General features: G+C 38.4%; 2 protein-coding genes across 5 annotated transcripts in view; both read right to left on the bottom strand.

Annotated features, from left to right (window-relative positions):
* LOC127432505 (integrator complex subunit 2-like) overlaps window positions 1–18,342 on the bottom strand; it is a 35,971-nt gene extending 17,629 nt beyond the window's left edge. Inside the window, exons 1-13 of one of the 2 annotated variants that reach the window (XM_051683655.1) lie at window positions 17,981–18,342; window positions 15,366–15,659; window positions 14,724–14,862; window positions 14,401–14,503; window positions 14,006–14,119; window positions 8,404–8,534; window positions 5,390–5,560; window positions 5,081–5,301; window positions 4,281–4,406; window positions 3,586–3,657; window positions 2,615–2,729; window positions 1,402–1,470; window positions 919–1,053 (exon numbers count right to left, since the gene is read on the bottom strand). In XM_051683655.1, the coding sequence (XP_051539615.1) occupies window positions 919–1,053; window positions 1,402–1,470; window positions 2,615–2,729; window positions 3,586–3,657; window positions 4,281–4,406; window positions 5,081–5,301; window positions 5,390–5,560; window positions 8,404–8,534; window positions 14,006–14,119; window positions 14,401–14,503; window positions 14,724–14,862; window positions 15,366–15,658 (1,689 nt within the window). In that variant the 5' untranslated portion in view covers window position 15,659; window positions 17,981–18,342. Of the gene's footprint in view, window positions 1–918; window positions 1,054–1,401; window positions 1,471–2,614; window positions 2,730–3,585; window positions 3,658–4,280; window positions 4,407–5,080; window positions 5,302–5,389; window positions 5,561–8,403; window positions 8,535–14,005; window positions 14,120–14,400; window positions 14,504–14,723; window positions 14,863–15,365; window positions 15,660–15,965; window positions 16,285–17,980 lie in introns of those variants that run through there. The other variant, XM_051683654.1, reaches the window with a different exon arrangement.
* Window positions 18,343–19,458: 1,116 nt separating this feature from the next.
* Window positions 19,459–26,872, bottom strand: part of LOC127432502 (mediator of RNA polymerase II transcription subunit 13-like) — a 138,851-nt gene continuing 131,437 nt past the window's right edge. For all 3 annotated transcript variants that reach the window (XM_051683644.1, XM_051683645.1, XM_051683646.1), the window contains exons 26-30: window positions 26,332–26,517; window positions 25,921–26,075; window positions 25,487–25,651; window positions 23,404–23,504; window positions 19,459–23,259 (exon numbers count right to left, since the gene is read on the bottom strand). In XM_051683644.1, the coding sequence (XP_051539604.1) occupies window positions 23,127–23,259; window positions 23,404–23,504; window positions 25,487–25,651; window positions 25,921–26,075; window positions 26,332–26,517 (740 nt within the window). In that variant the 3' untranslated portion in view covers window positions 19,459–23,126. The remainder of the gene's footprint in view (window positions 23,260–23,403; window positions 23,505–25,486; window positions 25,652–25,920; window positions 26,076–26,331; window positions 26,518–26,872) is intronic.

Raw genomic sequence — 26,872 nt, 5'->3', positions numbered from 1 at the left:
AGAGCTGCCCTTCAGCCAGGCTCACGACGGGAGTTGGGCGGGAGAGCGAGAAGAGGTGCATAATTAATAAGCCTCGTTTGGTCAGCGTTGAATGAAGCACACCTGATGGGGATAATGCTTCATCACCGCTGGCTTTAAAACACAGTGCGCACCTCTTCTTGGGGAGCCGGCTTCAAATCTCCATGTGTGCACACACTGGCATCCTCGCATGCCCAGGACCAGAGCTGGGAGGGATCGGACAAGTGGAAGCGCTGCCGGACCCATTCTTCGGACCCCCGGACGCTGTAATGAGCCGCCGGGGGTGAACTGCTCACATTGCCGCCGACGGGCTAGATGCCGGGCCGCCTTCCCCTCACGCTTGCTGCGGGCCTGAGAAGACAGGCCGCCAGTGACGCCGCCGCCCCACACGCCGTGGACCTTGGAGGGGAGTGTGAGCGGCCGATTGACCCAGCCCGTGCCTGGGCTTTCCTATGGACACTTCCCCACCCCTTTCACGGAGCCCCGTTCACCGCGAGGATGCCAGATTCCCCCTTTTATTATGAACACTATTTCCCCTTGGACACTTTATTACCCCTTTTGGACATTTTTACTTTTATTATTGTTTCCAATAAATGCCTCTCCGAGGCTTGACGCCACACCCACTGTGTCTGTCTCTTGCTCACCCTGCCACAAAGCCAAAACAAGGCATAACAAAACAACAAAAAAACAAAACAGAATAGAACAAACAAACAAAAAAGGAACAAAACAAAATATAATCAAACAAAGTAACAATATAAAAAACAAAAGTACACATTTGAATACATTAAATGTAAAATAAAAAAAATGTCAAGGAAATACAACAAGATAAAGGGACAGAATATAATCGAACACCACAGAAGGGCAAAAAATTCAACTCCATGGGGAGGTCCTCAGCACTACCTTTATAGACACTTTGTGTTTGGTGAAGGCTCTGCTCCTCAGAAGCTGGTATATGCAGTGGATGGGGAGGAATCCTGTGATGTTGGCACTGAGGTTGTTAGTAACAGCCACTCTCACCGCATGCGCCGTGACCACCTGCAACACAGCACAAAAGTCCACTCAATACTATATCAGTCTTGAAACAAGGAGCAACATTTACATTTCAGGCATTCAGGAGACGTCAAAAAGTGCTTTAGCTTCCATTTGTTCAGACTACCATGTTTAACAGATGGCAGGCATGCAATTCTAAGTTCTCTGCTAATAGGATATCTATAACAGTGCTTCTAATAATATGGCAAGCTGTTACTAATTAAGATGATTTCTCCAGTGCCTACACAGTTCCTGCAATATGTCAAGTACTGTATATATTGCAAACTCAGAGATGTTAAACACACACTGTACCAAACATTAAAAGAATTAAATCAACTTTGAGGAAAAAGGCACCTGTTCCGTGAAGATTTCCTGGGTGAAAATGGTCTTCATTTTGCTCAGTGAGCTGGGTTTGATGGCGATCTGTGGAAAAATAAGCTGTTAAAGTAAGCAAAATATGTGTTTCTTGAATAGTGGAAACTCCATGCAAGTTTTAAGAGTTTCATCCACTTTTAAAGACAAATTCTAGATTTCTAAAACCATATGAAGGTTTATAAAGCAGAAAGTGACTCATTCTGGCTAAACTAACCTGTAGGAAAACCAGTGCTTGTACCCTACATGAGTCATCTATCTGTACCACATCAATAATGCACAACTTAGCTAAGGGCAATTATATATCACACAGTCAAGCTTTAGCCTTCTCTGGGAGGCACATGTTCTCCACTGGCTTTTCAGACACTAAAAATCAATAAATCCACCAATTAACATCTTCCTTCAGAGATGGGTACAGGGCAGCCAAGTATAGTAGATGTTTTCACTTAGAGGAGTAATTCTGGAGTTGAACAAATGCTGGCATTTAAGCCCAAAAGTAATCAGCACTAAGTACATCCTCTGTTATGTACTAAATTAGAATGTTTTTTTTACTTAAAAAAACAAAATCCTCAATATTATGCATCTACTACTGATGCATAAACCTGACCTTTTACTGCAGGCACTAGTATTAAAGACAGAGTATTCGAGTCTGATGCCATTTACTCATTCTCATGTCATTCTAAGCCCATAAGACTTACTTTTTTGCGTGGAACAAAAAAGGAGTTGTCTAGAAGAATGCTCAGGCCAATTTGTCCTTGGCCACCATTCACTTTCATTGTACAGAAAAGAATGACAATTTATAAAATAGGATGAAAAAAAAAGCATAAATTCTGATTTCTAAAAGTGTGAGAGAACAGTCTGAATGTGCCGCTTCTCTGCTGTCAAGGAAAATTTGGTTAAAAAAAAAAGATTTGAGCAAAAATGTGGCCCATCCATTTTTGTTGAGGCCCACCCAAAAGTAATTTCCTAGCTACACCATTGTTTCAAAAGTTGGTGAGCTGCCTATCTAAGAAGCATTTTACTCTTAGGTGCATTTGAAAGTTCAAAACAAACATTGACCCATGATGTCCAAAACTGGTAGGTAGCCAGCTCACTAGGTTTTGAAGCACAACCAAAGTGATGTCTTCATTGTCTTTCAGGGTTAAAAATGTGTTGTTTAGTTAACAGGTTGCATGGGTTGATGGTTTGCACTCACCTTCATCCCCAGGGTAGAGCAAACCAGCTCGATGATGGCACTGAGCTGGTTGCTATGGAAATACATGGCAACCAGTAACAGCATCTCTCCAAAAGAGGCTGAGACACCGGCGGCACTGGAGAGAACAAGAAAGGGGAGGAGAGGAGGAGAAAGAGAGGGAGACGTTGGGAGCAAGAGAAAAAGACAAGAAATAGATTTAAAAGGAGGCAATGTCATTTTAACACTCTTATTATACTGGGGAAATAAATATACACACACAGCACCAACCCCCAGCCTCACAGTAACTCAAACATAAATGATAACACTAAGCACAAACACACACATGGCTGTGCACTGACGGCCCTTTGTCTCTAAATTTATAGAGTGCAGATAAACGCTCCAATCACAGGGGGTCAGGAGAGAGGCATGCCGGAGAGATGACTTATATTCCATCAGCTGCTTATTAGTTATTAAATTGAAAAAGGCTGCCACTGCCTAACCTCTGAGTAACCCCATCCATTTCCATTTCAGTATTTATGCTCTTCCCCCCCGTTTACAAGAATAAAATTGTCTAACGGATCAAAAATTGAGCGCATGCGTTACAGCACAGTGTTTTCTGTTTGAGTTTTTCCATCAACTCTTAAAGCAGCCTTTTAGTTGGAAAATGCCAGGTTGTTCATATCTCAAAAATGTATATCCCCTCTTCGCCTTCCCATTAGCAACTTTCATGCCCTTATACTGCCTGTTTCTAGAAGAGAAGTGCAGCTGAGTACCTCATACGACAGACGGGCAGATCTCAAGGACCAATTATTACAAGAGCAGGACATAAAAAATGAGAAAATAAACATAAACATGGTTCCATATATTGGCCCTCTTTGAATTCAAACTAAATGGATTAATGGATTAATTTATTATTGTAACTGGTGTTTTAAAAAGTGCAGTTATTAGTTTTTAATGGCTATGAAGAGCTTGTCCATGCAGGCTTACCGTACCTCTCGAAATACTCCTCCTCTTTAATCATCCAGCTGAGCCACATTACCATCAGCTGCTCCTGTTCTGGAGTACTGCAGGGAGAATAAACAACAGCAATGATGATGCACTTGGGTTTTACTCTAGACTTTATAGGTGAAGTGCGTCATTTCTGAGGCACTTGTGCCACCAAATTGAATTGCAAAAATAATGATCGTTTCCAAAAAGGTTTTCCAAATGCTCCCGCTGTATGTCTTTGGTCAGACAAAATAGATAGTCCTACCCCAAACTCTCGCCATTGGTTAAGCCAATGTGGTTGTGTCGGGATTGTTGGAATGCTCAAACAAACAGGAATGTTTTGATAGCCCCATAGAGCAACAGTGTTTACACTTTTCAGGTGAATCAACCTACAAATGGTTTATTTCTAGTTGTCTCATCACATTAAACTGGGATAGGAGAAAATATTATGACATGGAAAAAATTACACACTTCATCTTTCAGTAAATTGAATTAAACGGTATTGAACTCTTATAGCCAAGTTGAAGTAAATAGAAACGAACAGCTTAACATGGAACGGAACTGATAAACTAGAAGTTATAAAGCTGATGCTGAAGTTGGGGAAAACAGGGAGAGAAACACTTCGTATTGTTAAATATTTAATCATTAATTCGCCATTTATCTTGATGGATTGGGTTTAATATTAATGTGAAGGGTGTACCTGACGAGTGTGGGGAAAGCCAGCAGTTTGCAGAAGGACAAAGAGACAAAGCGCACACCTGCAGGCGTGGCTGGCGGACGGCTGGTCATCAACTGTAACAGTTGTTCCGCCTCTTCATCTGTGGGTCTGCAGAGAGAAAATCTATGCCATAACCACCCTTAATTCTATGAGATACTTTGAAGCGATGTTCTCTGTCATCAGGAAATGACAGTAATCAACAAAAATCTCAAAATATATTTTTTATCACCACACAAACCAGAATTTATTTCCATGACTTCCGCCTGGCTTTGCCATGGTTTCAAAATCTTCTTGCAGGATTAACCCCAGGCTTTAAAATCAACTTAATGGTATGATTAACACAAAACATTAAAATTCAGTCATACTTCGCTTACATTTGTGTTGCTATCTCTCTAGGTGGGGAAGATTATCAGTGAATAACAACTTACATTTCAGACTAATTTCACTGTATGGCTTCAGAACATTTAAAATATAGCACATGGACCATTTTATGACAGTTTTAAGGTGCTTGTTAGAGCTTAATAATCGCAGTTCCTATATATTTTCATTATATGAAAAAAGAGTGGTCAAAATACTCTTCAAAATGTCACCTTTTGCATTCCATGTGACTATGTTAAGTGGGGTTAAGTGCCTTGCACAAGGGCACAACAGTGATGACTCGTGGCTCATTCATGGCGGGACTGAACCGGCATCCTTCTGGTTACCAGCCTGAACCACTACTTCACACCTCTACCACCAAACATTTTACTGTGAACACAAGGATGGCATCACTTGCACTGTACCTGAGCCCAGCGATGCCCATGAGCGCGCAATAGAGTCGTAGTAGCGCACTGGCCTTCACCACATGCTCCTCCCGCAGGCCAGAATACCCTGAGCTGCTCTCTGTGTCCATGTCACTGTCATTGGGAACGTGAGTACTGCGAGAGCGAGGTAAGATGGCCACTAGCTCCAATAGTAGCTGCCTTCGCATTTGCCATAGTACAGAGCTGCTTTCTCTTTTCCTCTGAAAGAGAGTATTGCAGGACGATGAAACGATGTATAGATTTCAGGTTAACAAGAGCAGACAATCACATGCCACTGTTGCTCCTTACCTGCTGACCGTTGCGAATGAACATACTGAACCAGGTGCGCACTTTTCCATTGGTGCCCAGGAGTAGACCGCTAACATAAGACACCAGAGGACTGACTGCCTCATCTGCAGTGTCTGGCTTATAGTCTAGTGTGAGAGCCACACCCAGACCTGGCAGGTGACACTCCTCTACCTGTGAAAAGACCAAGGGCTCTATTTCAATCATACATACTAAACAGAGTTAAAATGTGACCTGCTTTATCATTTTGATGAAGAAACACATTTCATGCAGTAAAGTAAAAAGGAAAGTTTCAGTCAACATATAAATTAGTATATGCCTGAAACTTGTATGTGTTTCTGGATTAAAATGTCTCAAAATGATTGAGCAAGTCACAAATTTCAGCCATGAAAAAAAATGCACATCAAGTTCTTAAAACAGCATGTTTCCATGAATTTGTACAGAGTCTGAAAATACTTCGAAAATTCTCTCATTTACTCACCCTCATGTCATCACAGATGCTCTTCAGCAGAACACAAACAAAGAGTTTTAGAAGAATATCTTGACTCCAGTGGGTAAATCCATGATTTAGAAGTGATATGATAGCTTTGGGTGAGGAACAGATCAATATTTAAGTCCTTTTTTCCTATAATTGTCCAAATTCACTTTCACTTATTCTACATCCATATCGCCACCTACTGGTCGGTGCTGGTCAAATATGGAGATTTATGGTAAAAAAGTACTTAAATATTGACCCATTTCTCACCTACACTTATCATATCAATTCTAAATCATGGATTTACCCACTGGAGTCATAGGAATTATTTTTATGCTGACTTTGTGATTTTTGGAGTTTCAAAGTTCTGATCACCATTCACTTAAATTTTATGGACCAACAGAACTGAGATGTTCTTCAAAAAATCTTAATTTGTGTTCTGCAAAAGTAAGAAAGTCATACACATCTGGGATGGCATGAGTGTGAGTAAATAATGAGAGAAATTAAATTTTTGGGTGAACTATCCCTTTAAAAGCTAGGTTGACTTTTTACAAGCCTGAAATTCAAAATTCAAAAACGTTTTATTCTAGGCCTAGGTACACTCTTTACAAGATTTACATATTTCAATTTTAGGGTTGCTGCAGAGTTTTTGCAGTCAAATTTAAGATTTTTAAGACCTTTCAAAGACATGAACAAATAAAATTAATACAGTATCCCCATACCAAAACAAACCCACACAATATCAAAATAAATCATGTATCACAGACTCTTACTTAGAGAAAAACAGGGTAGGCTATATGCAAGTTTAAAATACTCAAGACATGTTTTCCACATATATATTACATTAAAATTGGTTTATGTACCATTATATAAATAAATACAAATTAGAGGTAGACCGATATTGGATTGTGCTGATTCGATGTGTTGTAAGAAAGCCAGTTAGTCTGCCAAAAGATTTTTAAAATTGGTAGCCTATATACTTTTAAAGGCACTTTAACTTTGAAATACACCGGGGACTTTTATTTTGAAATGTTTGCGCTTCATTGCTTCCAGCTGCTCATTCAAACAAATAAGGGAAATAAAATGTGTACTCCAACAATAATCTACAACATATTACAATATAAAAAAAGTCATATTTCATCAACATTATATAATCATCATCAACAGGTGATCATTAGTTATCGTTTGTCATAAATTTCCGATATGGCCTAATGATTGTGAACTGCTCAGCAACAACTGGAAACACTCACAAGCCCCCCAACGTAGTGTGTGGAGAAAATACTGTGCCACGTAAGATGCAGCGCACGCATTTATTTAAGTATTCTTTTGAAGTTTTATACTCACATTAGGTCATATCAAGATTCCCATCTCTCCACCTCCAAATTTAAGTCCTCTTTAAATGATAATGTTTTTTTGGGGGGGATTTTTCCCCTTTTTCTCCCAATTTGGAATGGCCAATTCCCAATGCGCTTTTAAGTCCTCGTGGTCGTGTAGTGATTCGCCTCAGTCCGGGTGGTGGAGGACAAATCCCAGCTGCCTCCGCATCTGAGATCGTCAACCCGCGCATCTTATCAAGTTGCTTGTTGAGCGTGTTGCCGCAGAGGCATAGCGCGTGTGGAGGCTTCACGCCACCCACTGCGGCATCCGCGCTCAACTCACCACGCGTCCCACTGAGAATGAACCACATTATAGTGATCACGAGGAGTTTACCCCATGTGACTCTACCCTCCCTAGCAACCGGGCCAATTTGGTTGCTAAGAAGACCTGGCTGGAGTCACTCAGCACGCCCTGGTATTCGAATTAGCGAACTCCAGGGGTGGTAGCCAGCGTCTTTTACCACTGAGCTACCCAGGCCCCCTTCTTTAAATGATAATTAAGACTTTTGTTAAATAATTTAAGATATTTAAGGCTTTTTATGACCTTAAATTTTGGAAAACAGAATTTAAGACATTTTAGGACTTTAAGGATCCACAGAAACCCTGAATTTCATAACAAATTTCTACCAGATTGAATTGTGGAATCTTTAACAAAATTAAATGCATATAATTTAAATATCTAAGTTATTTATTTAATTATTTAAAGATTACTCGATTCAATTTGCTGGATATTTCTTATAAAATTGAAATACGTAAATCTCAAAAACAGGTTTAAATGTTTTTTGAGTGTACCTAGGCCTAGAATAAAAAGTTGTTGTATCTTGAATTTGGGGAGTATTTTTGCCACTTTCAACTGCATTTATGCCCCGAGCCTCCAAAAAATTTACTAAGAAATTAAAATGCATAAATCTTTAAAGTGTATTTGAGTGTATACACATTATTGCATAAAATATAAGATTGCATTATTAATCAGACTTAACATTTTTGTTAATAAATTGATTAAATTTAAGTATTCGACATAAAAGGTTGACACAATATTTTTTTTTATAGGATTAGAATAAATATGCCCTCATAAAGGTAATAAATGCCCATGAAAACTAAATCCAGGGGGCAAATATTTCCCCTTAATGGAAAAGTTAATTTCTGACAATGTATTGAAGACTCACCACCATGGCCCTGATGTTCAGAGCCTGAGAGGGGTTCATCTGACACAGCTGCCTGAGAGCTTCTGTCCTGCGTCTGCCCCCTACGCTCTCCTCATCCTGCCGTTCTCCATTCTTTATCAAACCCCTGCACACTGGAGGCACAAAAATCAAACACACACAGCTTTGATGTAATACAGTGCCTAAACATGTGAAAAATGCTAACACTAGGCCCCCGTACAATTGCACAGCTGAAGACCTGCAGAGGAAAAAATTCCACTTGCTACACTTAAACTTGTGTCTTCAGTGCCCAAACGCTTAATAAGTGTTATTAGAAGAAATGGTGATGTTACACAGTGGTAAATCTCGACTGTCCCAACATTTTTGGAGCATGTTGCTGTTTTTAAATGAGTGTATTTATACTGTATCCACCTATTTCCTATGTCCCATGATGCTTAGCGTGAAATGTGGGTGTTACTTCCGTTGTCTAAGCACAGCTGTTGTTGCGTCCATTCATTCTTTCACTGCCCTATTGTGATTTTGAGGAGAGCGTGTATGATTTCATGAGGACATACATCAATCACTATATCAGTGTGTTACTGAACGATAATAAACTGCAAAAAAAGTCATAAAGACAAAGAAAGCGCAAACAAAACCGGCAATTGAGATTTAATCTAAGCACAAACGCAACATTTCGAGCAAAATAACACATGGTTTTAGTGGAGTACCTGTATTAGTTCAGCTTCAGATGGGTGTGCTTGTCATCTTGTCACACTGTGTGTTCAAATCAGACAGACACACCGAGGAAGAGCCGTGATGTTCTCATCCTTGGGTATGTAATCGCTTTTTAAAGTTTTCCGACGGTTATTTCCTTTTAAATCCACACGTAAATGTAAACTTTTATTCGGCGGGTGATTGACTGGTGAGAGGTGGTGCTTCGCTGCCATCCGGGACGCATCAGGACGGCGTTTTAAACCTCAAATGCGATGTGGTTTTTTAGTGATCCAATCACAAAACATTTTGCACCCCGTTTACAACTATATTTAGCGCTGACCATTTGCGATTGGATCATCCGAAACGCGTCTTATTACCAGCTGTAAAAAAAACAGGGTCTAAAATGACTGCAGCCAGAGCTAGGGAATGCTATAGAAAGGCTTCCGGCAGAAGTCCCACCTACATTCGTCTCTCCAGTAAGAACCCCAGGAAAAAAGTGGATATAAAACAATTAAATTCACATGGTAAAACATCAAGAAATGTGTTAAATGCTTTCAATAAAGCACAGAATGAATAGAATTTACAAATCACTACGTTTTATTTTTATTGGCAATTTGCATACTGTCACAACTTTTTTTGTAAAGTATAGCCACAAGACATAAACAATATACAGTATGTGTTAACATGATTTTAGTGTACAATCACTTACTAACCTTTTCTGTGTAAAGTTATATCCAATTTTACAACTTCATTGCCATGTCGGCGTAACAACATAAACCCTAAAACAACCGTAAAAACGATCATTTAAATAACTACGGATTAATTAACACACAAGTTTTAACAGATGAATTAATGCAAGTGCATTTATAAAATTTTAAGCTTCACATTTCTAGTCTCCTAAGCAACCAAATTAGCCCAGTTGCTAGGTAGGGTAGAGTCACATGGGTCAACCTCCTTGTGGTCACTATAATGTGGTTCTCACTCTCGGTGGGGCGTGTGGTGAGATGTGCGTGGATGCCGCAAAGAATAGCGTGAAGCCTCCACACGCGCTATGTCCCCACAGTAACGCGCTCAACAAGCCACTTAATAAGATGCACGAATTGATGGTCTCAGACGCTGAGGCAACTGAGACTCGTCCTCCACCACCCGGATTGAGGCAAGTCACTACGCCACCACGAGGACTTAGAGCGCATTGGGAATTGGACATTCCAAATTGGAGAGAAAAAAACAAGCTTCACATTTCTGCTTTCAAACCCTCAAAAAATTGGCCCAATTTACTTCCATTGTAAGTGCCTCACTGTAACCTCGATTTTTGCTTTATTTTTTTAAAAAGGAGAGACAAGTAAAAATTATTTTCTGTGGTAATCAACACTATTCCACAAATGCTGTAGACTGAGCTTAATCAGGGCCCGAGCACCAATGGTGTGAGGACCCTATTGTTCTTCTAGGTGTTTATTATTTTTTTCCCAAATGAATAGCATTTTTGAGGGCCTATACATACTCGAAAACTTGCAAAACTTTGGACACGCGTCAGAAGTGCCGAAAATGTACATCTGATATGGGTTTCAGAATGAGGTGTGGCATTTTTGAGGGCTTAAACATACTCGAAAACTCACGAAACTTTGGACACGCGTCAGAAGTGGCGAAAATTTACATCTGATATGGGTTTCAGAATGAGGTGTGGCAAAATGGCTCGATAGCGCCACCTACAAACATTAAACATTGTGCGCCTCGCACTACGTTTCACCTACATGTACGAAAATCGGGACACATGTGTAACATGCCAAGACCTACAAATAAGTCTCTAGGACCCATGCCCTAAACTCAACAGGAAGTAAGCCATTTTAATTTTTTTCTCCAATTTTTGCCATTTCCAGGCCTCGTACTTTAACAAACTCCTCCTAGAGATTTCATCGGATCGACATCATATTCAGTCAGTCTAATCTAAAGGCCTTGGCGATTCTAAATTGCTAAGATTTAGAGTTTTCACTCGGCCTGACAATGTTCGATGTTTCGCCATGAAACAGGAAGATGTTATAACTCATACATACAATGTCCAATCTGCACCAAATGTCACATGTTTGATAATAGTCCCGGCCTTAACACATCTACGTGCAATTATTCAGTTATAGTCATAGTGCCACCTACTGAAAACAGCTAACTTCAGGTCTTGTACTTTAAAAATCTCCTCTCAGAGATTTAATCAGATCAACATCATATTCGGTCAGTCTAATCCAATGGTCTTGGTAATGTTAAATTGTGAAGCTTTTGAGTTTTCATTGAGTGTTCAGGGCATGTCCATGGCGGCCTGACAAAGTTCGATGTGAATGAATCATATTTCTGAGGCCTAAACATGCTCGAAAGATCATGAAACTTTGCACACACCTCAAAAGTGGCGAAAATGTACATCTGATACGGGTTTTAGAATTAAGTGTTGCAAAAGGGCTCCATAGCGCCACCTACAAAATTTCAACGAAGCAGCCCTCGCGCCACATTTCACCTACACGTAAGAAAAGTGGTAGGCATATGTAACATGTCAACACGTAAAAAAAGTCTCTTAGAGCCATATTTTAAACCCAACAGGAAGTCAGCCATTTTTATTTTTCTCTTCAATTTTTGCTCTTCCATTTCCAGGCCTCGTACTTTAACGAACTCCTCCTAGAGATTAAATCAGATCAACATCATATTTGGTCAGTCTAATCTAAAGGCCTTTGCGATGCTAAATTGCGAAGCTTTTGAGTTTTCTTTGAACAGCGTGTCCGTGGCGGCCTGGCATAGTTCGATATTTCACCATGAAAAAGGAAGTTGTTGTAACTCCAACATACAATGTCCAATCTGCCCCAGACTTCACATGTTTTATAACAGTAACGGCCTGAATACATCTACATGCCAATATTAAGTTATAGTCATAGCACCACCTACTGGCACCAGGAAGTGACATGTTTTGATGTATAGTTATAAAATGACTGATATTTGATGTCATTTATTTTCTCTAGCTTCAGTAATACATTTAAAAATCACAGATTAGGTGCAAGTGTTTTAAATGTTGAGTTATGAACAAATATATGCCATAAAAATCATGGTCACCACAGGGAGTTGGCCCCAACGTGCACCAGGGTGTGAGGGCCTGTTCATCGCTGCTTGCAGCTTTAATTTGTATTGAACCCGGAATATTCCTTTAATCAACAGTTTTCCTGAGCATTCTAAGAGTTCAGGCTCAAGTTTTGCAGCTGTTGGCTGTCATATTAACAACTTGAAGTAGTTAAATCTGATGTATTTAATTTCTGCGCCACTAGTGCCACTAAACGGAATTGCAAAAATAAACATTGTTTTCAAAACCGCTTTCTGAATGCGCCCCCCGTCTGCAGTTGATCAAAGAGTCCCAACTCACAATTGGTCGAGTCAATTTTATTGTCTCCCTTGAGACAGGTCGCTCAAAACAAACAGAGGAATTTTCAGAGTGCCAGAGACACAGTTGTGTTTTACAGTTTAAGAAATAAACCTATGAATGGCTTACTTAGAGTTGTCTCTGCATATTAAAAGTATAGTTCACACAATTTGAACTGCGTAATCTTTAAATAATTAAATAATTAAAATGCTTGATTTGTTAAAAAAGTCAGCTTAGCTTTTAAAGGGATAGTTCACCCAAAAATTTAAATTCTCTCATCATCCACTTGCATTGTGAGGACCTACAGAGCTGAAATATTCTTTTAAAAATCTTTGTTTGTGTTTTTCATCTGATTTTCATCTGGGATGGCATGAGGGTGAGTAAATGAGTAAATTTTCATTTTTAGGTGACCTATCCTTTTAAGTTGGGCTTGGAGAAAGTATTTTAACACCAAAAAAGTTACATCATTCAGCTTTAATGATATCAACGTAACTCATTTTGGTTCATAGCTTCCCATCATCAACCGACTCTTTAAACTTTGACGAGTGAGGACCAGGTATGTGCACGGATAGTTGACATTCAGTTACCCACTCGATGCTCCACTATTCGAATACCAAAATCACTATCCGGTTATTCTACACGTGCTATAAAGGTTTTCAACCTGACATGAACTCAACGAGTTCTGCAAACCATCGGGTTTGGGTCAGTTTTTCAAGTATAGGTTGAGTTAGGGACTGTTTATACATGCTTTTCTATGCGTCTGCTGTTTTTCTATGTACTGTTAACATGAACTGGATGGGCGTCTTTGACAGTTGCGCTGAATCCAGCCTGATCTCATGAAATTCACATGAACATGACACATTTTTTGCAATTCAAAATTTACGTGCTATATAACATGTTAGGCTGCAGTTTTGCAGTGAAATGTCTAGCTGGGGGCCCCAAAAGCAAGTAAAATAGTGTCATGTTCAGACGAGGTTTTATGGTGAATTTTAGATAGATGTTTTTAAAACATACTTCCCTAACGTTTTAAAATGTAAATGAGACGTTTAAAAAAAGACATCCTTTCCAAATCAACATCTAAACCCAACCATTGGTGTTTTAAAATGCAGAAGCGAAATGAAAAATCACATTTTGTGAAGCAACCACCTCATTTCATGTCACTTCTATGACTCTGTTGTGTCACGTGTCAGCTTGAGTTCATGGCTGGACTTGCCTGGACTTTGGTATGCCTACCAAAAATGGTCGTTGCGACTCTCTAAAGAATCGGCACTGTGCAGCCATATGTAAGTTTTATTTATTTATTTTTTGACATTTTGTACAAACATAATACACTAAACATCACATTATCAGCTAAGAACATACACTGATGTGAGTGAAAACACTGGAGAGCAGAAAACAATAACAGGCTTCCGTTATGAATCATGGAACCCTTCCGAGTTCAGAAAAAGGGTGGATATGGTTGTGTATTTATCAGCATTTATAACAGCTTCAAACAAGTAAATGGACATCAGGTGATGGACATACCTTCATTAAAGCTGTCCGGGACATTTGCCACCAGTAGACACAAGAACCACTCCCCATTCCTCACGTGAAGCAGCGCCTCAGCAACATCAATGATGGGCAGCAAAGACGGCAGCTCTGTTCGAAGCAGACAATCTTACAATGAGAACTGTTTTTTTTTTTTTTTTAAGGGCTTTACAGTTTAATCTTCAAACACAGTAAATAAAAAACAAAAATATGAAGGTAAAATATTAATCAAATACATAGTATGGGCACAGTTGAAGTCTTCTATTTTGATATGCAGAAAAAGACATTTATTGTTTCAGACAATTATGCCATGGAAAAACTGCCTGGTGGATTAGTTTCTCACTCACTTGTCAAGAACAGGTTTGACCGAGTTTTATTACATATGTATTTACCTGCTTGTAGGATGCAGAGAACATCCGCCACCTCCTCCAGGTACACGGGACTTTCAAACAGCTCAGAGGACTTTAGGAAAAACTCCCCATTAGAATCAGCCACCTTTGGAAAAGAGGCAAATATCTCAAAAACTCTATTTCATGTCTGAAAGAATGAATGTCAGCTATTGAATGACTTCCAAACATCTATGGAATCTGAAATTAGATGTCCTGAAATTATAAAGTGGCTTATAACAAAACCTTAAATCAAAGTTGAATAAGTCTTAAATAAGTGTGTAAAAGGACTAGATCGTTATGCAGGAGAGTGAAAACAGACACAAAACCTTGTTCATGATGGCCAGCAGCTCACTGAGTGCTAGTCTGAGTCTCCTGAGAGGATCACTGTGCTCAAACTCCAAAGTCAAGCCATGCTGCAGCTGAGAGACCAGGATGCTCTCACCGTTAGAGCCTCCAGCCTTATGCCTGCATGGAGAGGAGGATAAAAAAAAGCTATGTTTCAATAGGAAAAGTGTATTGTACATTCAACTGGATCACTATAAGTAACATTATTATACAGCATAATGCTCCTAAACCTAATGAGCCACCTATCTAAACAGCATTTTGGGCATCATAGACACATTATTCAGCGCTTTTGCGCATCAAATGCATGCTATTCTGAATACGGCGTTTAGGTAGTCAGCCCACTAGGGTTTGAAAAAAAAAAATCACAGACTTCTATTTATTAACATTCAAAAGACTACTAAAATGCATTAATAAAGAAACCTTTAAGGGACATTTCACCCAAAAATGATCATTTGCTCACCCTCATGTTGTTCCAAATGTGTACGACTTTAGTTCTTCCGTGGAATAGCAAAGGTAGAATTTAGCCTCAGTCACCATTCACTTTCATTGCATCTTTTTTTTTTCCCACAGAAGAAAGATATATGGGTTTGGAACAACATTAAAAAGTTTTTTAGTGAATTCACCTTAGCTGCTGCTCTTTTCTAGCATCCTGTTCCAGCGCATGGAAGTCCACAGACAGCAGCGCTACAATGGAGTTCACTGCCTCCACCCCTGACAGCAGTCGCAGGATGAGTTTCTTGTCCTGTGCCCAGGCATTGCTCTGATCCGCAGGGGCACAGAGAGCCATCCTCACCAGACAGGGCAGCAGGAGTCTCAGCTCTGGGTCACTCAATGCTGCCAGCCTGGCCACATCTACCTTCTGCATGGCCTCAAAGGCAAACGGGCTAACAAACTGAAGACTGGCACTGTCTGCCATTCTGTTGGGAAGCATGGAAAAGCGGAGGCCAAGAACAGAAAGAAAAGTATATCTTATTGCACCTGTAGGTTTACATAAGCACACCGATTAAACCCTAACAAAAATTATTAACCAGATTTCACACTAAAATACCAGTTACTGCAGTTACTGTCATTACAGTAAAGTCATAATGGATAAATGAAATGTATTTCATAGAGTGTATGAAGCTTTCAGAATCTATCTTTTTTTTTTTATCCCCTTTTCTCCCAATTTTGGAATGCCCAATTCCCACTACTTAGTAGATCCTTGTGGTGGCGCAGTTACTCACCTCAATCCAGATGGCGGAGGACAAGTCTCAGTTGCCTCCGCTTCCGAGAAAGTCAATCCGCGCATCTTATGTGGCTCACTGTGCATGACACCGCGGAGACTCCCAGCATGTGGAGGCTCATGCTACTCTCCGCGATCCACGCACAGCTTACCATGCACCCCACTGAGAGCGAGAACCACTAATCACGACCACGAGGAGGTTACACCATGTGATTCTACCCTCCCTAGCAACCGGGCCAATTCAGTTGCTTAGAAGACCTGGCTGGAGTCACCAGAATCTATCTTTTTTATTCTATTTATTCTTTTATGATAACAGAGGAGGCTAATACCAACACAGACAAAAATCACCATAGTATTACCATGTATTTCTGGGCATAGCACCATAATACTATGTTTTATTGACACACTGGTGGCCAAAAGTTTGGAATAATGTACAGATTTCACTCTCATGGAAAGAAATTGGTACTTTTATTCACCAAAGTGGCATTCAGCTGATCACAATGTATAGTCAGGACATTAATAATGTGAAAAATGACTATTACAATTTTAAATAAATGTTCAGAACTTAAACTACTTCAAACAGTTCTCATCAAAAAATCCTCCATGTGCAGCAATGACAGCTTTGCAGATCCTTGACATTCTAGCTGTCAGTTTGTCCAGATACTCAGGTGACATTTCACCCCACGCTTCCTGTTGCACTTGCCACAGATGTGGCTGTCTTGTCGGGCACTTCTCACACACCTTACAGTCTAGCTGATCCCACAAAAGCTCAATGGGGTTATGATCCATAACACTCTTTTCCAATTATCTGTTGTCCAATGTGTTTCTTTGCCCACTCTAACCTTTTCTTTTTGTTTCAAAAGTGGCTTTTTCTTTGCAATTCTTCCCATAAGACCTGCACCCCTGAGTATTCTCTTTACTGTTGTACATGAAACTGGTGTTGAGCAGGTAGAATTCAATGAAGCTGTCAGCTGAGGACATGTGAGGTGTCTATTTCTCAAACTAGAGACACTGATGTACTTATCCTCTTGTTTATTTGTACATCTGGCCTTCCACATCTCTTTCTGTCCTTGTTAGAGCCAGTTGTCCTTTGTCTTTGAAGACTGTAGTGTACAGCTTTGTATGAAATCTTCAGTTTTTTTTTTTGGTCAATTTATATATTTAATTTTAATATTGAAATACTGACCTTAAGACATGCCAGTCTATTGCATACTGTGGCAACTCAAAAACAAACACAAAGACAATGTTAAGCTTCATTTAACGAACCAAATAGCTATCAACTGTGTTTGATATAATAGCAAGTGATTTTCTAGTACCAAATTAGCAATTTAGCATGATTACTCAAGGATAAGGTGTTGGAGTGATGGCTGAAATGGGGCCTGTCTAGATTTGATCAAAAATGACTTTTTTCAAATAGTGATGGTGCTGTTTTTTACATCAGTAATGTCCTGACTATACTTTGTGATCATTTGAATGCCACTTTGGTGAATTAAAGTACCAATTTCCTTCTGAAACAGCAAAATCTGTACATTATTCCAAACTTTTGGCCGCCAGTGTACACTATGGTGATATTATTTTAAGTACCTTGTAAATACAATGGTATATGAATATGATAATCAGTAACACGGGCAAAACTCCTTCCTAAATGTATTGTTTACGTATTATACACTTTCAAAATTCAGAATTCAGATGTCACACCGCTATTAGTGGTTAAACGTTGCTTTGCTCTTTAGTTATGTTAATGATAATTCAGATTTAGATTTTAACATTAATTGCTTTAAAACTTGTGAAACTAATATATGAAATTTTTTTTAAAGCATTTTGTATGCATCGTTTGAACAGAATCGTTCGCATATTCACACCACTACTAGCTATCTAGCTAGATAGATGTAACTTTTGCTTAATGTCGCAAACTGCTGTTGACTTGCAAGTTAATGTAATTAAGTCTAATTAATATATAAATATATATGTGTGAGTGTTTTACAGGGGGCCGTGGGACGGTGGTAACCACCTTACCTGCAGTTTACCAGTGCAGCTAGTTACAACAGAAACACAAGCCTCCGATGACGCCCGCAAGACCGCGGTCTGTCGTGATTCTCACGCCTAAAGGAAGTTACGCTTCGTCGGTCAAGGTAGTTGAGCTCACCGAAAGGCTAACAGGCTAGCTACTGGAGCTATCCTGCTAGCTTAGAGATCCAGTCATAAAGTTGTATCAATTTTAAGCACTATAATTAAAATGTATGTGCTTCGATAAGTAATTTATTAAACCAGTACCCGCCAGTCTGTTTACAGATAACAGGCTAAAGTGAAGATTGATTAATAAATTCAGCACAGGCGCTCATCCTCCCTGCAGTGTACATGCGGGACTCGTACATGGTTGCGTCTCAAAGCCCAACGAGCTGCCTACCTAGAGAGCATTTTAGGGCATCATGTGGGGCATGTTCGAACCACAAGTATGGTAACTGAATAAACTATGTTCAAATTAATGTAACAAATAATGCTCGCATATGACGTGAAAACATTCGAATGTGCCTATGTGGACCAAAAATGCTGTCTATATGGGCAGCTCACATGGTTTTGGAACACAACCAGAGGGGCCAGGAGGAGAGCCGGAGAGCCGAACAGCCTACGAGTGAAGAGGTGCATTTACCCTGTATGCAACATTTATTTTTCCATGAGGTTGTCTAAGTAATAGATTCGAGGAATTTATGTTTTCATAATTTTCATTTGATAACACTATTTTACACTTATGGATAAAACTTACCATAGCTCTTGGATAATAACTGTAGTAAACTGTTGGATTTTGTAGCAAGTCCATAATGTCCAAAAGTAAAACCACGAAGATCCTCACTAACCTTATCGAAATGTACCATAGTTCTGTCATACTAAATGTTCTATAAGGTATATAGTGAGACCATAGCCACAGGTAAAACCATGGTTCCTCAATATAACTATGGTTTCTATCAAACAAAATATTTTATTATGTAATGCAATATAGTATCTTAAAGGCATACTTCACCTACAAATTTAAATACATCATTTATTCCCCCTTATGCCATCCCAGATGTGTATGACTTTCTTTCTTCTGCAGAACACAAATGAAGATTTTCAGAAGAATATTTCAGCTCTTTAGGTCCATACAGTGCAAGTGAATGGTGGCCAAAACTTTGAAGCTTAAAAAAACACAAAGGCAGCATAAAAGAAATCAATAAGTCTCCAGTGGTAAAATCCATGTCTTCAGAAGAGATTTGATAGGTGTTGGATCAGTGTTTAAAGGGTTAGTACACCCAAAAATGAAAATTCTCTAATTTACTCACCTTCATGATATCTCAGATGTGTATGACTTTCTTTCTTCAGCAGAACACATTTGAAGAAAAATAGAAAAATATCTTAACTCAGTAGATCCTTAAAATGCAAATGGATGGTGATCTGACTTTTGAAGCTCCAAAAAGAACAGATAGTCAGCATAAACATAATCCATACAGCTCCAGCTGTTAAATTAGGCAAGGCAAGTTTATTTATATAGCACATTTCATACACAATGGCAATTCAAAGTGCTTTACATATAAATTTGAAAGAAAATACAAGAAACATAAAAAACAATTAAGAACATGAAATAAGAATAAAAAGTAATAAAATTAATTTGAAAACAATTAAAATGATTAAAGTGAATAAGAAAAAGAATATTAAATTGTTAACACCATCCTTAACTGTTGTTAACCTTCCCTGATTAAACAGAGGATAACCAAAAATTGTAAACACACACTGAGAAAAAGTTATATCAAAATAAAATAAAAAGAATAAAATAGAATAATTAAAATAAAAGACTAAATCAAAATGATTCAGTGCACAATGGCAATTCAAAGTGCTTTACATATACATTTTAAAGAAAATACAAGATAAATTAAAAAATAAAAAACAATTAAGAACATGAAATAAGAATAAAGTAATAAATTAAATTTGAAAAATTCAAATGACAAAAAAAGTTATATCAAAATAAAATAAAAAAATAAAATAAAATAGAATAATTAAAATGAAAGACAAAAGCAAAATGATTCAGTGAAATCAATAAGTGCAGCACAATGCTCAGCCAGAAAATGCACAGCTAAACAGATTAACAGTCTGATTTTAAATGTGGCTACTGTTGGGGCACATCTAACCTCTTCTGGAATTTGGTTCCAGTTGCGGGTGGCATAATAGCTAAATGCTGTCTCACCTGGTTTTGAGTGAACCCTGTTTGATGAACTGACTTGATTCTAATGATCCGAGAGGTCTGTTAGGTTTATATTCAACAAGCATATCTGAAATGTATTTAGGCATTTAAATGAATGTCTTCTAAAGTGTCACAATTGCTTTGGTGCGAAAAGATCAGTTACGTAATTTTTAACTCTAAATCATCGCTTCTGGTCAGCAGCAGTATGTGCGTGCCGTAATCGCGTTGGCACGCGAGAATAATTAATAATTATAATTTTTAATAATAACTGACGCACGTGCGACACACACGGGAGAGCAGCGCTGTTTACAACTGAGTAGGAGGAACCCTGTACAGAAGCTTTGTTGGTTTTGGTTTAGATCTCTACTTTTTTTTTTTTTTTACCTGTTTCTTTACTTACAATGGTGCATTTGTGTGCCTATCCTGGATGTCTCAACCAAGAGAACACGAGATTATGTCCGTATCACGCGAAGGTGAATACGTCACACGAGAGACCGCTAACACCACCCTTTTGTGAAGCTTACCTGAAGCAATGGTTTATAGTTAGAAAGTAATTAAATATTGATATTTTTTCACACCAAAAGCGGTTGTATCGCTTTAAGACATTAATTTAACAGCTGGTGTCGTATGGATGACGTTTATGCTGACTGTCTGTGATTTTTTTTGATCACCATTCACTTGCATTTTAAGGACCTACTGAGCTGAGATGTTATTTTTCTTCAAATGTGTTCTGGTGAAGAAAGAAAGTCATACACACCAGGGATATCATGAAGGTGAGTAAATGATGATAGAATTGTCATTTTTGGGTGAACAATCCCTTTAAGTCCTTTTTTGCTGTATATCTCCACCTTTGACCACCCCCGGCCAGTGGGTGGCGATATGCACAAGCAATGTGAATTGCAAAAAAACAAAAGAAGAATGTGGAAATGAAAGTGGTGATTTATAGTAAAAGAGAAATATTGATCTGTTTCTCATCCACACCTATCATATCACTACGGATTTAACCACTGGAGTAGTAAGAATTACTTTAATGCTGTCTTTGTGGTTTTTGGAGCTTCAAAGTTCTGGTCACCATTCACTTGGTGTGGACCTACAGAGCTAAGATATTTTTCTAAAAGTCTTCATTTGTGTTCTGCAGATGAAAGTCATACACATCTGGGACAACATCAGGTTGAGGAAATGAGAGAATTTTCATTTTGGGGTGAACTATCCCTTTAAACACACTTAGAAATGGAAGTTTCCAAATAGCCTCGTAAATGATAGTAACATTAATAAGATGGACATTAACAACGTATTAGAATATGGATGTTTGCACTGAAATAGACACTACTGTAATTGTTACTCAAATAAAACCTCTGTAAACTTTCAAATGGGTAGTTTTTGAAACTGGTCACATGTGCAATGCAAACTAAGAACTGGTGTGGCAGGTAAGAGAAATCCCAGGGTCTTTGAATATCAGCATACAGTTTATTCTGAACAGAGTAAGATACAGGAGACAGATCTTTCTCTGTGCACAAACACTGCATTTTCAACAGGCACCCAGATCCGGTTTAAAAGTCCATTTACACCACACATTTCTTTGTCACACTCAAAGAAAAGTGATTTCGGTCTAAAAGTGTCCATCATAACTAAGAAATAGTCAAACAGGAGAGCCAATCAAGGAGGGTCAAGGTGAGGTGAAAAAGACAAACTCCTAAAGTTGCACTTTAAGCATATTATGTGTCTTCATTATCTTCATAAAAGTGCCAAATCATTTTCCATTTGCATGAAACAAAGCCGCAAGTCTCCATCACTATGATCAGATTTCACATCACAGTCCCTCCCCCCAAAAAACACAAGCACAGGAAAAAAATTAAGTTGACTCTTTTTATTCCTAAAACAGAAGCAGTGCCACCCAAGGCTGGTGTGGCATTCATATATAATTATTTATATATTGCAGTTTTTCGTTTTTGTGTCTAAATGTGTGGTATAAAATACAATATACGACAATGTACCTCTTTATTTTTAAACACAGTGAACTTCATTGCTGTACAAGTCCCGTGCAGCTAAAGCTTAGCTGTAATTGAGTCCACACGCAAAGGCATGGACAGAAATCCCCCGATCTCCTCTGTACATCGTGACAATACAAATAATCTGTCTCCCTTACAAAAAATAATACTCTAAAAGCAACCTACTGCAACTTTATTCATCTTTTTAGTGGGTATTTTGTTTGCTTGTTTTTGAAATTAAGATGATTACATATATTTTTGACCAATTGCTTTAAAGCAGGAAGGCAATACAAACCTTCTAGAAATATATATATATATATATATATATATATATATATATATATATATAAAAAAGAGGTTAAGAAATCAGACAAATTATACATTTAAAAACTTACAATAAATAAGACAGATGCAGGCATTTCATTTGGATATAATTTCCTCCAAAAGAAACAGGGAAATAGAGGTCTTAAAACCCAGAATTCATTCTCTCATTTTCATAGAGCATAAAAGTCCCTTTCCATCAAGATTCTATACAGATTACTTCTCCATACACATTGATGAAAAAACTGGCCGAATCCATGGTAACCACAGAACCATATGTTACCGGCAGGGTAACAGTGGAACCAGAAGCTTAGAACATCAGTCAGCACTTTCTTCTTCCTTCTGCCTCTTCTTTGGCCTCCACACTTCTAAAAATAATAAATCCAAGGCCTCATGTATCCTCTCTCTTTATCTCTCTTTGAGAGAGTGAGTGTTATAAACACCAGAAGCCTGGTTCTCCTCCACAGTGCTGGGTCTCAGGTGTAGTGACTGCCAACCCAGATCATCTCCATAGTAATTCACGTACATATAAAGTCCAGCACTGTAGTTATGTGTTTTTACATCCTTTTCATCTCTCTCCTCTTTCTGTGTCTCTTCCAATCCCTGATAAGGTCCTGCTCTCAGTTCTGCTCAGTGATTGTTACAACATGGTCATGATAAAGTTGTACATTTGATTGAGCACCACAAAATGTATGGGCAGGCATGAGCGGCGGTCCTGGGTCGCAGGGTCACAGGTCAACCAGGAAAGGGCATTGTACTGCTCCAACACAAATCTGCAAAGGAGAGACAGGTTTCAATGACAAAGACTTTGACAAATGAGAGTGTCAAATCTTTTGTAGAGAAGATATTTGCTCAAAATAAACTTCAGGAAATAAGCAAGTCCCAAAACTCATTGTGAGTGACAGAGTGGACATTACCTGAGAACATCAGAGGTCTGATTTGAGTCTAGAGGGTGAGAGTGTTTGCTGTGCAAAAGCTCATCCGATTGCACTGAAGACACATGGAGGTGTAGCGAGGCCTGAGATAAGAAAGAGATTTTTAGTCTACTGAACATCAATGCACCCCCACCCTAAACAAGATCCAAAGCTGATTGTTCCTTCTCATTGTCAGGGTATGTTGTAAATTAGAATAAGCCTATGAGCAACTAAAACATGAGATGCCAAAAAAATGTATTCCCCCATTTACGATCTCTATTAATGGAGAACAGTTTGTGCCAAACTTTTTTAATTGTTCACAAGCTAGAAGTAAACAAACAGCTGCTTAACAAATTAGATCCTTTCCCTTAATAATTCATATTAACCAGTTTTGCTAGCTCAGTTCTCTCCATATATCAGTCTGTTCTCTCTCCTGCTATGTTTTTACGCACATCAACAGCAGTCTGGCCCAATCCCTGAGCAATGAAATATAAAAAAAAATTCCCATTGCAGGACTCTCTAAAAATGCTGAATGAGAAGGAAACAAGGTCATGTAACTTGGACCAAGTATAACAGGTAGATGGAAGCAGTATCATAAGGAATTTGTGAGAATCTGCTTTCTGTAGCCAATAAAAGACCACCAAAATGACATTCCAGACAGTTTTATTGTACAAATCACTCTGCATAGATTCTAATTTGAGGTCGATCGATATATATGTTTTAACAATTAATCAGTGCCAATAGTTGCCTTTTTCGGTTATCGTCAAAAACAGATGCCGATAGTTGCAGACAGTTTTTTTTTTTTTATTCTTCTGTGGCCAAAACCCTTCATCTGGTGAATATATAGGCCACATAAATTAGCTTTATTTGGTGAAAACTTACATTAGGGATGGGCATTATCAAGTAATTTTGTAGTTGAGTACTCAAACCACAAAAAAACAAGAAATCGATGACTCGTAAATTAATGTGAAATTTATATATTTTTTTATTCACAGAAGTTACCAAGACCTACCAAGATGTTTCAAAATGAGCTGACTTCAACATATTATGCTTTTGGGAAAAAATTAAATGAACAATATGCATTAATAAAAATGAAAAAATGAAAAAAAAAAAAAAAAATAACAGTAAAAATGTTTGCACTCACCGGAGCTTACACAGAAACCAGTACTGACGGCATTACAATAATGCACACATATAAACTCTGAGTCCACATACAGGTTATTATATTTGTATTGTCTCACATGTTCTTATTCATAAAAACAAGTAGTGACAGTTTGCTTTTTAGAAAATGCGCTCTGCTGTCACAGATTCAGAGGGAAAGTACAGTATAATTCAGCGTTATTATTCAGTCAAATGTGCAAAGGAAAGTCAATTTGCGGTATTCAAGTAGTGTTTTTATTAGTTGAATAGCTGGTGCAGAACAAGTACTCGATTAATCGCCTGCTCGTGCGCATACCTAATTTACATACAAAGCACTGTAATGGAGCCAAGACTCCATCACCATCACTGTTTATGGACTAGTTCAAGATTATTGATGTGAAATGTTATAAAAAGGAAAAATATGACAATTGACAAATTGATTCTATTGTAATACATTGTAGATGATTGTAAGAGTGCATGTTTTGCTTCCCTTGTTTGTTGGTCTGAGCTGAAAGCACAGACATTTCAAAATAAGAGTCCCTGGTGTATTTTGGGCTTGTTTATAATTAAAAGTCCAGTGTCATGCATCTAATCTTCATTTTTTTTCTGGTTATTCTTAGGATTTTTGTTGCACAACAAACACGCATTTAGAATTTTACTCATTTTGGACTCTTGCCGCCTCTATATCTGTGCCTGTCACAGTAAGAAAAGGCTAAGAAAGTTTAAGGTTCAATTAATTTATTTTAATTAAAATATCGGCCGATTAATCAGTTATCTACCTTTTCTACCACCTCAGTTGTCAGTATCAGCAAAATAAACTATCGGTCGACCTCTAATTCTAATACTGTTAAAAACAGCATGTTTAGCAAATAGATGAGGTGCAAAAACCATTTACACATTATCAGATCAGATTACTGTCTGTCTTTAGCCATGGTAGAGCAGTTACCTTTAAGAAAAGGGGACACTGGTTCTGTGCCTGAGGACATGCGGACCAGAACCAGTCAGGCAGTGGACCTGCTTTAGCTGTGGACACAAAATAACCCAGAGCTAATGGCTGCTGCAGGATATTGGGAGCTTCTTCATGAGGCTCCATGCGGTCTGTACTTTGACCCTGAAAAAGACAAAAAAGTGAGGAGATGAGCTCAGAGCAACAACAAAGACTAGATTAAAATAATAATCTGTTATATATGTGTGGTCCAAGAAGGTAAGCAACAATTACAAACAGTAAAAATGTAATGCATACTTGAATTTTAATATTATCGGACTTGAAAGCTAGTACATTTTATCTTTCATAGCAGATGTTGTTTTATCATAAAATGAAAATGCTGATAATCTGTTGCCTATTAGTGTTAAAAGGATTAGTCTCGGAGCTCTTTGTACCTTGCTCCCATCTCCTCCATGGGGGTACTGGGATCCAGGTGAATGGACCGGGGACGTGGTGGGCGAGGCAGGTAGGATATTTATGATGTCAGGATCAACCAGGTCATTCTCCTGCTCCAGTAGGTCAAAGATGCCTCCGATTGCATCTGAACCATCTAGTGGTTAAACAAGGTCAAAAATCAGAACCATATATTTGTGTTTTCCATGACTCTGAAGTGTCTCTAGGGGATATGGATTTTTTGTTTTAATAAGATGACGAACAAACAGGTCTGATTTTTAAATACAACAAACTCTCCATTTCTTCTGAACATTTAGAATCTGTTACTTCTAAGCAAGCTAAGCCTAAATAGATCTTAAAGAGTCATTGACATGAAAAGAACTAGCGAATGCCATACTTCAGTTATCCTTTACCATTGCCAGGGTTGAAGTTAATGTCGATGTTCTCGTGTGTGTAGTTGGAGCTGTTGACTTGCACAAAGGCAGAGGTGGGGAACACCAGGATGTGTGTGCAAGACGTGTCCTGAGGGGTGCTCAGCTGCGACGTCTGCATGTTAAGAGTTGTACTGCGACCAAACACAGAACCTGTTGATACAGAGTCTGGACAAAGAAAATGAGAGATTAAAAGACTGAAAATTATTCAGAACTTATAAATGGAAAGGACAGCTAATAATGGCTTATACTTCTATCAACGAATGGAGTTTGACTGTTGTTTTTAAAATGAACTATTTGGCATGAAGTTAATACAGTTCTTCTTTAAATGTCTTGATTTTGAGTATGTTCCATGCGAAGGCATCCCTCTTAAACTCTGAGTGATGGGCAAAATCAATCTGATCCAACACATCTTGATATTATGACAGAATGAAAAGCTTTTGTCAAATAAAGCCATTGATCTTCAGTATCATCAAACCAGCTCAGGAATCAATACAAAGGTATGAGATCAACATACACAGGA

The sequence above is a fragment of the Myxocyprinus asiaticus genome, chromosome 42, assembly GCF_019703515.2.
Source record: "Myxocyprinus asiaticus isolate MX2 ecotype Aquarium Trade chromosome 42, UBuf_Myxa_2, whole genome shotgun sequence".
Classification (NCBI taxonomy): Eukaryota; Metazoa; Chordata; class Actinopteri; order Cypriniformes; family Catostomidae; genus Myxocyprinus; species Myxocyprinus asiaticus.
This window is presented reverse-complemented; position numbering and strand designations above follow the sequence as displayed.